This window comes from Orbicella faveolata, unplaced genomic scaffold, assembly GCF_042242905.1.
Source record: "Orbicella faveolata isolate gen_17 unplaced genomic scaffold, um_ofav_v1 contig_36, whole genome shotgun sequence".
NCBI lineage: Eukaryota > Metazoa > Cnidaria > Anthozoa > Scleractinia > Merulinidae > Orbicella > Orbicella faveolata.
The window spans coordinates 7307653-7319705 of NW_028301565.1; the positions used below are offsets into that span (position 1 = coordinate 7307653).

The 12053-nt window shown below is 39.1% G+C and overlaps 1 protein-coding gene and 1 pseudogene across 2 annotated transcripts; one reads left to right on the top strand and one right to left on the bottom strand.

Moving 5' to 3' along the window:
* Positions 1 to 591: 591 nt before the first annotated feature.
* Positions 592 to 10820, bottom strand: LOC110064659 (ankyrin repeat domain-containing protein 45-like). 2 transcript variants are annotated; one of them, XM_020771736.2, is made up of 6 exons: positions 10512 to 10820; positions 9711 to 9878; positions 9438 to 9532; positions 8840 to 8981; positions 8313 to 8398; positions 592 to 7745 (listed from the first exon to the last, which is right to left on the bottom strand). In XM_020771736.2, the coding sequence occupies exons 1-5, from the start codon at positions 10735 to 10737 to the stop codon at positions 8334 to 8336; spliced, it is 696 nt and encodes a 231-aa protein (XP_020627395.2). In that variant the 5' UTR covers positions 10738 to 10820; the 3' UTR covers positions 592 to 7745; positions 8313 to 8333. The 2 variants fall into 2 exon arrangements, with proteins under 2 accessions (XP_020627395.2, XP_020627397.1); XM_020771738.2 differs by lacking the exon at positions 8313 to 8398.
* Positions 4112 to 5173, top strand: LOC149102136 (endophilin-A3 pseudogene; annotated as a pseudogene).
* Positions 10821 to 12053: the final 1233 nt, after the last annotated feature.

Here is a 12053-nt window from a genome sequence, read left to right on the forward strand (position 1 = left end):
TGGCAGATTCCCTCTGATGGCTTGGATTTGAATAATTGATTTAATTACTTTTAAAGAGGACTAGAACTTAAAAATCTTGCTCGAATTTCGATCCAGCGAGGCATAAGCTTCCATGCCGGGAATCAAGTTTTTACTGGGCGTTTTAAAAGCACTCACCGAAGAGAAAGAGACTGATGACCCCAAACTACCAATATATATGTACTGTATCTTACTGAAAACAACAATCTTCAACGAGAGATGTAGGAATGTGGGACACTGACCTTCAGCATGCGATCCAGCTTGTCTCTTCTACCAATACACGTGAGCCAAGAGCAACAAAAGCTCTGGTGACAGCGACTTTCGGAGCTAAACGGCTTCTGTTAATTATGTTCCCGTAGTACACAGTGCAAACTATGGCCAGCAATACTTCATCCAGGTTGTTGTTAACATTATAGGCTATTTCACTTATTGTTATCACTAAATCACGAACAACAAGAACCAAAAGTCGGAACAACACCAGTTTTGAAAATGTGTAAAATTGGTCCGACGATGACGGAAGGCTCTCCGATATTTTGCTTCAAAACAATAATAAACTTTTCTCTTTTCCCGAAATTTTTGCTTCAAAAGTCGAAGTAATGTGTCTGCAACATCCTTCCATACTCAATATAAAATGAAACGAAACTGATGGTTTACAAATAGAGGGAAATCATGAGTAATTGAAACGCCATTTTCTCGCTTTGTGAAACGAGCCGCGAAGCGCAGTTTAAACCGGATGTGACGTCATTTTTTGTTGGATGACGCCTATACGAAAATTTCAGGAGTCTTCTGCCCCGCCCCTGACTACGCGCAACTTAGCTAGTTGGTGTCCTCAAAACGCCAGCTCCAGACATTAACTCCTATTCCGTCATGCTCAGTTTTTTTTTTTAAATTTTGAGACACACTGTAAAAATAAAACACTATATCCTCCAGACCCATCAAGTCCATAAAGTAGCGAATTTTGATCGGAGTGGAAGTGAGGCTCAAACCCGATAACTGCGGCACCCTCAGAAAAGGTCTGCTGTACAGCCCCGCAAATGATCCCCAAATAGTACCGCAGATGATTCCGGGACCGGAAATGATCCCGGACCGGAAATGGTCGCCTCGCCATAAAATTTGAAATTGTGAGGACTCAGGAATTTGGACAGTGGATTTAAAATTTATGCAATTGCTTTTTTGTTACCGTGAGACTCGGAAAACCGTGAAAATTTGGATTTGATTCCAAAAGATTAATTTGGTACTGAACCAATCACAATAAAGTTCAGGAAACGCGAGAAAACCTCAAAACCACAACCAATAGGTCACGTTCGATATATCAATAACATCGATATAGCGAACGTGGCCCATTACCGCTGGTGTTTGCGGTTTAATTTTCTCACGCTTAATTGGCTTTTTCCTTGCTACACAATAACAATCCTTAAATATTTCTGGTATCCACGGTTTTCTGAGTTTCACAGTAATAATACAATATTTTGATACAAAAGCTACAATATGAAACGTAAGAAAACACGCAGTATGAACGATTTGAATGCAAATTATGATATCCAACGTCACGCAATCCTGTGTTTGAAGTTTGAAGCTGAGCTAGATCCTTCCCTAAATGACTTTTTTGGGTGCGGGCCTGAGATGTATGATAACAAAGGATGTTCACTATATCCTCAAATTTGGAGACAACTGAGAATTCCCAAGTGGAGTGACTACATTTTTACTACAGTAAATAGCACGAAGGAATCTTAGGCACTTTCGTGGGAGCCCGTGGCTATCTAGGTTGCAAGTATAAGAAGTACACTGGGAAAAATTCTAAGCGGTTAATTAGATGACAGAGGCACCTTCGAAGATTCATGTTTCTTTTTGCAGTGCGTTTCCTAAACGAAAAATTTATGCAGTTGACACATGTCCAATTTAGTACTTTGGGCAGTATGATAAACGTTTTTTATTGCTGCTTTTATGCCTGAGGTACTTGCCTTTTCTTCATCTAGGATAATTAAGAAAATATGTATCCATTCATAGACTTTTCATGGAGTCCACGCCATTTCTAACTTTTTGCGGTGGAATCCGGCAGTTCCGGTCCCGGGATCATTTGCGGTTCGGGGATCATTTGCGGGCCGGGATCACTTGCGGGCCTGTACAGATCAGAAAGCGTTCGAGCGGTCCCGAACTACAGGCTAATGCATAAGGCGACAACAACGACGGGCTCTTCTGGTGACAATGCTAATTGGATGTGATGACGAACGAAAGCAAGAGCAGTGATTGAAGGCCAGTGATCAGAAAATGATGAAACTCCCCCAGTACGATTGCACTCGTTTTATAATGCCGAGCAAACTGGACATCAGACAGCCAGAGTTGGTCGGTAGGTTCAGACAGTGACAACTTAACGGTATGGCTTTTGATCACAGGATCTAGGAGATAATTACGGTTTAGAACGGAATAAGCTCGCTTTCTCAAGACATAATTTTTTTTTTTTACTCTACTTTCTCTTGCGTTTATTTCTGAGTGACCAACAGATGTGGGTTGGTTTTGGGTGCCACCTTTGCCGGACACCATTTGCCGGTACTTCATTTAGAGACTTTAGGAATTGTCGCTAACTTAGATACAAACAAATGACCAGGATACGGGGTTTTTGTGAAAGCACACATCACAGCTTTATGTAGTCATTATGTGTAGTATGTGGCACAGTAGTTTACGATTGTTACAATAGAAATAGCCCCAAGTGAATGCGTACTCGATCCCAGGTTCTCTTTTCTTCCGACACTGAAGACGAGAAACCCTGGGAATAATGTTGAGGGTGAGATCAAGATGTATCACGTGGCAAGTTACTACGTAATACCTACCACGTGACACGTGATAGCCTCTTTTTACATTAGATTACAAAATCCACCAAGTGCTACCCGATAAGCAAAAGAGTTCATGTTTCTGAAGTACACGTACGATCTCACAATCATTTCTCAGAAAAAAATTGCGTGATTTGAAGAGAAAAGTATTGAGTTGTTTGGAGAATGTCATTGAACGATTTCATATGTTCCAGCAGAGGGGAAAATCAAAAACAAGAAATTTTTTGCTTGATTTGTTTTTATGAGTAATAATTTCTGTTGTATTAATTGTTGTAAATACGAAGACGTAAAAAAGTAATGAAAACTTATGAAAACCGTGGGAATGATAGAAATCTAGATAATCACTTTGAAGTCTGTGTCTCTGATCTCCTTGTTACTTATTGTCATGGATTTTCCAAATTTGCAAATTTAGTTGACATATCCAGTTCACTATATTTTATTCAAGGTAACTAAATCCAACCTAATTGGTGTCAAATCGTAATGTTCTTTAGGATCCATGCAAAGTTCAGCTTTAAGAAGTATTAAAATTTTTCTTTATCGTTACAGTAAAAGTCTTTCGCGATAACCCCAATTATCATATTTGAATTTTCCAATAGCTATGGTCTATTTTTAGGGAACAAGTCGATTTATTTGCCTATTTCTTAATTTTCGAAAAGTAACTAAAAATTTTAGTGAACTACGCACAATGGAAATTGCAATTTAAGAACTAGAGCCTCGAAATTAAGCGAAAGAAAATTGCGAGTTACAATTGACGGTCTATTGGCGAAGTTTATAAGTGAGTTAATTTTGAACGCGTTTCTTCAGATTTGATTTTGTTTTTCATACGTAGCGGAAACAAACACCGTGAGTTTATTTGCATAGCTTTTGTTTCAACTGTACAATAGAAAGGCTGCGATGGATGCGATTCGATTAAGCTGTTAGTAATTGTGATGGGCACCCGGTGAAGTACTGAAAATACACCTGGTTGAAGAACCGCCGCGGAAATCTTTTCATTGGTTTGCAATAAACAAAATTATTAGTCGCTAAAATGAAATTGGCCAAAGTTATCGATTGAATCTGCGGGGATAAATTATGAATTCGTTCACAGTATTGCAGTAGAGTGATTTGCTACCATCTGCCTGTGTGGTCAGAGATTCAGCGGAGCTGTAGCACTTGGTTTTGTTGGTCCCCGATCGAAGTTCGTCCAGGCGTGTTTTTATTTTCAACTGAATACAATCTACTCTGATTTCAACGCGGGCTTTGATTTTTCGCAGAGATAATTCACGATGTCGCTGGCAGGGTTTAAGAAACAAATTAACAAAGCGAACCAGTTCGTAAGTGAGAAGATGGGATCCGCTGAAGGAACCAAGATGGAAGACGAGTTTGTCGATCTAGAGCGAAAAACGGACGTGATGACAAACCTAGTGACTCAACTGCTGAGTAAAACAAAGGAATATCTTCAACCTAACCCCACTGTCCGCGCCAAGATCTACATGCACATGGCGGCACAAGGAGCGAAATATCCTCAGCCTGAAGGAGCCCTTGGTGATATCATGCTGAAGGCAGGGCACGATCTGGATCCGCAGCTTTCCGATTATGCTTCTGCTCTTCTCGATGTCGGCAGCGCTTTAATCGAAGTCGCCGACACTCGAGATGCCTTGGACGCGCAAGTGCACGAGAACTTCCTGGTGCCGCTGCATGAATTAGACGAAAAGCAACTGAAGGAAATAGCCCAGCACCGAAAGAAGCTCCAAGGTCGCAGGCTTGATTACGATTGCAAGAAACGCAAGGGGAATAAGATTGCTGTGGAAGAAGTTAAAATGGCGCAGTATAAATTTGAAGAATCAAAAGCGATTTGCCAACAGGAGATGACGCTGCTTATGGGCAACGAAGTAGAGCGAATTCATCAGCTTAGCCAACTCGTTTGTGCCATGTTGGAGCACCATAAGAAATCAGCCGACACCCTTGAGCGATTGCTGCTGTTGCTCAACAAGAGAGTACAAGCTTCAAGTCGTAACGGAAATGCCAGCGCACTGCCGAAACCTACAACCACTGAAGAAAGCCAAGCGAACCAGGGAAAGTTGGAGACTTCCGCCAAAGGCACGAATCCTTTGGCAGGAGATTCGGATTCCACCGCCAATCCGAAGGAGGAGACAGCGACCAGTAAGCCGTGCTGTCGAGCAAAAAGTGATTACAAGGCGGAAAAAGATGGCGAGCTTTCTTTCTCTGGAGGGCAGATGATTATTCTGACGGGAAAGCTCGATGAAAATTGGTTTGAAGGAACTTTGGATGGGAAATTCGGACGGGTTCCTGCTAAACATGTAGAAATTTTAGTCGATTTAGCGTGAAAATATTTCTCCGAAGCAGAAACCAATTAACGCCCTTGTGTGGATTGAAACTAGGGGTTCGCTCTGACCCTGTTATCTATAATAATTGAAATTCTGTTATCGTTTGGTGTTCAGATAAAGAGGAGAAAGGATTTTTTTTGTTGGAATTTAATTTGCGCTTGCTAGGTTATTTCCAGAATTGTTTCTGTTCTATATGTTTGTGTCTTTTTACGACAGGAAAAGAATGGTATTACGAGAATTATTAAAATGTGGCGATTTGTCGGTTTATTGCGGTAAATATTTTTTTCGACGCTTTGGTGATAAGGTTTTCCACTTCAAAAATACTGTTTAAATCGTCTTGGGCGACACGGCACAGTAGGAAACCCCGAAACATTATCATAATGGACTTGGTTTTCCAATTGCATTTTCTCCCGAATCTCAGAATGGACATTGTTTTCAGTTTTGTAAATTTGAATGTATCTAAGTGCTTACGTCAATAGAAAATAAATGACACTGACGGATGTAGAATTATATTGTTCAGACTTGAAAATCCAAGGAAAGCAAAACCAAAATACTATATACCTTGTATTTACTGTATTGTATTGTTGTTGTAATTTTTTGTTTAATTTTCGCTATGTGAAACTGAATAGAAAGCTAGTCAATAGAGGTCGGCACAACAACGTTTACGTGTTGATGCAGATGGAGTTTTTTAAAACAACAATAAAGTTATTTCAGTGTTACTTTTCGCTCAAGTAATTCGCAACTCTTTTAACGCGCTTGTTCCAAAACAACGTTTATTTCAAGTGAAAGTGTCGCCACAGGAACTTCAGATTCACCACACGATGATTTGACGGCAGATTAAAAGAATCTAGCTGATATAGAATAGCTAATGAGAACTGAAATTTATTCAACTTCCATTAAAGCTTGCATACTATACCAAATGTTTTTAGTTCCTGAATCTGAATCTCTTCAAGCCGCATTTAGACTAGTGTTAGTTTAGCATAGGCCTCCCTGAATAACTCTAGAATCTAACTTGGTAAACGGTTCATCTTTATTTCTGATATAAACAACAAGTAGAAAGAGAGAATTCAATCTCCAAAGAAAGCGGAACATATCCATGCCACTGCTTTGTCTCCTTTGCGCGGTATCAGAGCTTGGACAGAAGAAGCTTGGGCTCTGGGAACGAGACCTGGCAAAAGCCAATTACAGATCTATATAGTCGAAATAGTCGATTGTTTCTAAATCGGACTGGGTTCGAAATCACCACACGATAGCAAAAAGCTACTATCTTTGCTTCAATTCTGACAATTTCTTTGCAACCAGCAGCAGTTAGGGTAAAAACCGATATGCTTAAGTAATATTCCTTTTAAATATATAAATGCCAACTTTCATTTAAATCGAGAGGAGATTCGAGGTGCTGAGCGCGGTGTGAATTTCTTGCAAAAATGATTTCCTCTTCAAAATCCCGCCTTAATGCAGACCATCTGAGACCAAAAACATAAATATCTACGAAAGATCTTGTTTAGTTACTACTTGCGTTTGCACTGGCTCCGTAAAGCCACGGCCGTAAAATCAACCGAAAAATGAACTACCTACATAAGAAACGTTTTATGTAGCTATGAGTTAAATCAGTGCAGAGAATTATGAAGAAATCAGAGATTTACGGACTGCAGTTATGAAGCCCAGGGCTTTCGGTATTAGTCAGATACAAAACCCGCCAGTTATACCTCACTACATTGAGTTTGACTCCACTAGGCTTATTCAATGATTGTTCAGATTACATTTGGTGGAGTGGAGCACGAATTTTTTTGCGGCATCTAAATTTTGTGGATCGGCGATTTTTGTATTTTGCAAGGACTAATTTTTGCGATTTTGAAAGACTGTTTTTTTTTCGAAATGAGTATCAAATTTTGCGTTCTTAACTCGGTGATCAGCCACTCTATTACAATTACGTCTTGCCCCAGTTTTGCCCCAGTGTGACCGATGGTCCCTTCAGACGATACTTTTCTGGAAATTTTTTGCAGCTACACCTTTAGTGTACCAGGGGCAATGTCATCGGACGTTCTATTTTTAAAGATTTTGTTTCTAATTTCATCGTTTTGTTTCGGAATGGAAGAGACTTTTTAAATAAATGGCAACAAGATTCTACATGTGACCTTTGTATGCAAAATTTCGCAACGGAGTAAATTTTGGCGGGAATTTTATTTTTGCGGGAACTTTCTTTTTTTGCGGATCATGGAAGAACCGCAAAAATCGCAAAAACTGGAACCTGCAAAAATTTCGTGCCACACGGTAAGCTAGGATTATAATCATGTGAGGGGAGTTAGGGTGGGAGGAGGAGACAAAAGAAACCTAATATACACAAGTCATATTTACATAAAAAACGGGGATAATCCCATCAGCGATTGAACTTTTTTATCAACGTAGGTTAAAAGTTTCATTTTTGGTGTTGAGCGATGGAATTCTGGTGAGAAAGTGAGGGAGAATGTTTTAGTTTCCAGTGTAAAAACAAAACTTGGGACTCCTTAGTGTTGTTCTCTCACTCTGCATTATTTTTTCACACTCTTGACGTCTTTGGCAAAGAAGTCTTCATCTGTTGAGTAGAACAGTAGTAGTCTTGAGAATAATATTTATGATTGAAAAGTTTCTGGCTATTTCTAGATAGCCAATGATGACACATACTTGTAGAGAAAACAAATACAAAGACGAAATTTACATCGGCCGAGGGGCTAACGAATATTTGGAGTCAAATGAAAGGAATATTAAAAGCCTGCTACATTGTAAGTTAAAAAATAAGAAAGAAGTAGCACAAGAAGGGGACGAAAATATATTAATTAAGTTAACAGCTTTAGACAACGAAATCTCACTAAAAATAACTCAATTATTTTATGTGCTGTCGCACACATTGTATCACACAGTTAAAGAACTTATTAGCTTTCAGTGCAAAGAATAGTATTTAAGAACAACAAAATATATAAATTTTTAAATTGAGCTTAGTGCAACAAACTTATATTTTTCGGAGATTTCCCTCCCATGGAGGGAATGAAGGTAATGAAACAAGAATTGAACTTTTACATTTTAGTGAATAAATTACTCTTATGTGCAGTTTTAACAGTGCCCAGGTGAAAATCTCATTAATTTGAAACTTTGTCCTACCAACCTCACTGGCCAGTGAACCTGGCTAAGTAGAAGTACTGGGCAAATGTGAAATGCGCCGGGAATTGGTTGTCTTGGGTACATTCAAACCTGGGATAATCAGTTATATTACTAGTAAGAAATCGTTTTGATATTAGCTTTCTCAGCCACATAATTAATTTATTTAGCAAATTATTAAATCTGGATATTAATCCTTGGGTCAGAGGTTCAGTAACCTAATGGCTGACTCACTGGTCTCTTGAGAGTCCTGGGTTCAAGCCCTTACTAGGATCAGAGAATTAATGTACAGCTTGAAGTTGACCTCTAAATCCTTGATCAGGGCAAGTTTGCTCCAAAGATGGTTAAATTACCCTGAGTTAGAGCTAACCTGGGGGTTAAATTTCTAAACTGTGGGTTTGTTAATCTGCGGGCACAAAACATTACTGCCTCACTTCTCCACCATTGACTTTTTGTTTGCTCTCACTAATTAAACTATTTCTTAACTATCAACTGATCCAAAATAGAATAAATTGCAAATTATTAACTTTTTACCTGATTCATCTAGTTTGCTTAAGATAGGTTTCAACAGCTCCTCAAGTTCTTCTTTCTGCTTGTAGATGTCTTCAACAGTGGCATTTTCTTTGTGTGATTCTAACCAGTCATTCTTTTCATCACAGAAACGATTTCCACTCAGCTGTTAGAAAAACAGGTTACAATCACATATGATAATACGCAAGAAGAAATTCTCTCTCTGTGCTTATGTTCCTGTACCACTGACACAAGCAGACCATGTAACTGTGTAAATGTTAGCTCTCTAAAAATAAATCATTGAAAACTTTCTTAAGGCTACTTTCTATCGCAAGAAAGAGAATGTTTGCCGTTAAAATATTGGAAATCCAATATCATTGGGTTCAAGTGTAATAAATCTTCACTGAGGCTAGCATGATTTAACTCATCTTCCTCCACAGCATTGTGCAAGTCACACTTAAGTTATTCCTGGAGTCATTCAAGCAAATTATTTTGATTCACTTATTGATCAACATGTCCACTTTGCAACTATTAAGAGCCCTGTTTGTGGGTGAACAGGTTTTCAAAAATCAAGGGCCGAGGGGCTGTTAGCAAAGGAGGTTTGAAAGCTTAACAGACAAACCTTGTCTTCTCGTGTGAATCGGCCCATGTGCTTCTCAGGATCAGATATTGTCTCCTTAGTTGCAGTTATAACTGATAAAAGGGCCTGTTGTGCCTCTAAAAAAATGCATCATAAAAAAGTTTAGGGTAATGACTTTTTTTTACATACCCGGTAAGTACATGTAGTGATAAACTTAGTTTCAAATCCCTAGGATAGCATTAGAAGGTTCCTGGATGCATTGAACAAACATAATTTATTATAGCATAACTTGAAGCTTGAAATGTCTCTGCACACCTGCTCGGTCAAGATAATCCACACAGGTGTCCTTTTTGTAACGGGCTGCTGCTTCTCGGGCTCTCTCGCCATGTGCATTTCGTATCTGCAGGTCTGCTCCATTTGTTACCAAGACCCTCAGACAGTCAGGATGGCCCCAGGATGCAGCTCTGTGCAAGGCTGTATAACCTGTAAATTGTGTTAATCCTGTAAGTTCTACTGTAGAATCAAGACACAATTTCCCTACACATGTACTAGTTTTATGCTCTTATCTTGAGCCAGGTAAGAGAATTTGATTGGCTATAAAATTTGAACGAGCATGAAACATACGTTACTATTAGGAAAACCCCCAACAATCCAGACTTCCTGATTTATGAAAACACAATGAACGTCTGGGCTACCACGAGAAACACAATATCAAACTGCCTGAGAATTTCCCAACAAATGAGAACCAGGCTTTAGTACTGAACGTAAAGCTGCCAATTCACCCAGTCCCTGAGACAAATTCCAGCAGCTGGTCTAACGATTATCCCCAATCCAAGTATCAAAAAGTTTTGGTATTCTCAAGGCAACCAGCATTATTTGATTACTTTTAATGTGGTGCGATTTTTATGTGTTTTAGTGAATCTGCAGGTTTAGCATCGATACCCCGGGTTGCTTTCAAATATTTCAAGATTTCCAGTCCGTAATGGTTGCAAGTTACCTAGCTGACCCCCTATTTTTAGTAGCAGCAAGACGACTTAAGTGATAAACAAACCCAAGGATAAAATACTTCTTTCCTTCTATAACTGGTATATTCCTGACATAGGCTAAATAAATTACCTTTCTTGGTCTGACTATTGATTTGAGCCCCGCGTTCTAGAAGTTCTCGAACAATTTCTTTGCGTCCCAACATGGCTGCTATGTCCAGGGCTGACTTGCCATCTTTGTCTCTTTTGTTCAATGCTTGTGCCGGATCCGTGGAAAATATACTCTCTGGATCCTCAAAAAGCTCTCGGAGTCTTTCAATATCCCCCTTGGTTGCAACTTCAAACAATTCTTTGACCATTTTGCAGCCAAATTGTTTGACAACTTTCTCTATGTTTACTGTTCGAAAGCCTCGGAAACATACCGCTGACAGCCAAAATCTCTTGCCTCGTCCCCAGTGCTCCAAACGATTGGTATGTCAAATAGGGCGTGCCAAAAATAAAGAAACTGGTACTTTTCCCAAAATCTCTTTACATAAAGTAAAATAAAATCGATGGTGCATTCGACGACGTGATAGAACTGTCACGGTTCCAGTCAGATCACCTTGCACGTACAATTGATCGCTTTGCATTTCCACAGGCTACAAAAAAATCTGAAAACCTTGCAAAGTCAGTGACGCAAGGTATATAGCACTCCTCGTTACACATTGGAGGTCGTAATATTCTCATCGCATTGTACAACCTAATGAACCTAAGTCATGAAAAATTCAGAAAAAGGAGTATAATGCATAGCACGGATTTCTCATGCTCGGAATATATGAATTTTAATAAAGGTATACAAACAAGTGTCAAACGGCACACCCATTTGGTGTTGGTCGACGTTGCTCCGGGAAGGTGAATCGTCATCTTTCTCTTCGATGTGCTTGCTTCAGAAAAGTTCCTGTTTCCTCTCTTCTCTGAGTTGCTATTCACCTTGTTAGTTTTACATTTTTCGTTGCTTTTGCTAACTTGGACCAAACTTGAAGTGTTGGATAGTTAAATATATTTCTTCTGTCGTGAAGACTTTGAGTTACAAACCTGTGACGTCATAGAAATCGATGCAGTGTTGGTTGTTGAAATCAACTGTAGGTCGATAGTTTTTGTTAAATATTGCGGTCATGTCTACCTAAAGTCTTTTTCAATTTGCGTTTTTCCAAATTTGGAGGGCAACCGCGTAGACATTTTCCCTTGCTTGAAATTGCAATTGCATTGAAATGGCGAGGGTATAATTTAAGCCGTAAATTCCTAGCCTGCTTTTGGCTTGTCTCTTTTGGTTGCTTACTCCGCTAATAAGTAAAATTCTAACATTTCTAGTCAAGTACTTTTGACAAAAGTTTATTTCAGGAGAGGGAGAAAAGTGATACAGTCAGCTAATTTTGGTATTTTTGTTTCATGCATTTTTCCTTGGGAAAGAATTGTGTTGAAATTCCAGTCATCCCTGTACTTGGCTTCAGGATTGATTCTCTGTGAGCTACAGACTCAGTTTCATTTGAACATTCATGATTGATTATCAAATCCTTTTTGCCATCACATTGTTCTGTTATTTAAATTTCATAGTCAAACTTGTCTTCCGAAATTATATAAACACATCAACGCAATGGACCTATAACAATTACGGCACAACATATTGACAAAACTC

Bases quoted from the DNA above. Each gene is read 5' to 3' on its own strand.
- LOC110064659 (XM_020771736.2), bottom strand. From the start codon at position 10,737: ATGGTCAAAGAATTGTTTGAAGTTGCAACCAAGGGGGATATTGAAAGA. The intron at 9,533-9,710 runs GTGTGCAGAGAC...GCATTTTTTTAG, and splicing joins GGATTATCTTGACCGAGCAG to AGGCACAACAGGCCCTTTTA. The intron at 8,982-9,437 runs GTTTGTCTGTTA...TTTTTCTAACAG, and splicing joins GATTCACACGAGAAGACAAG to CTGAGTGGAAATCGTTTCTG.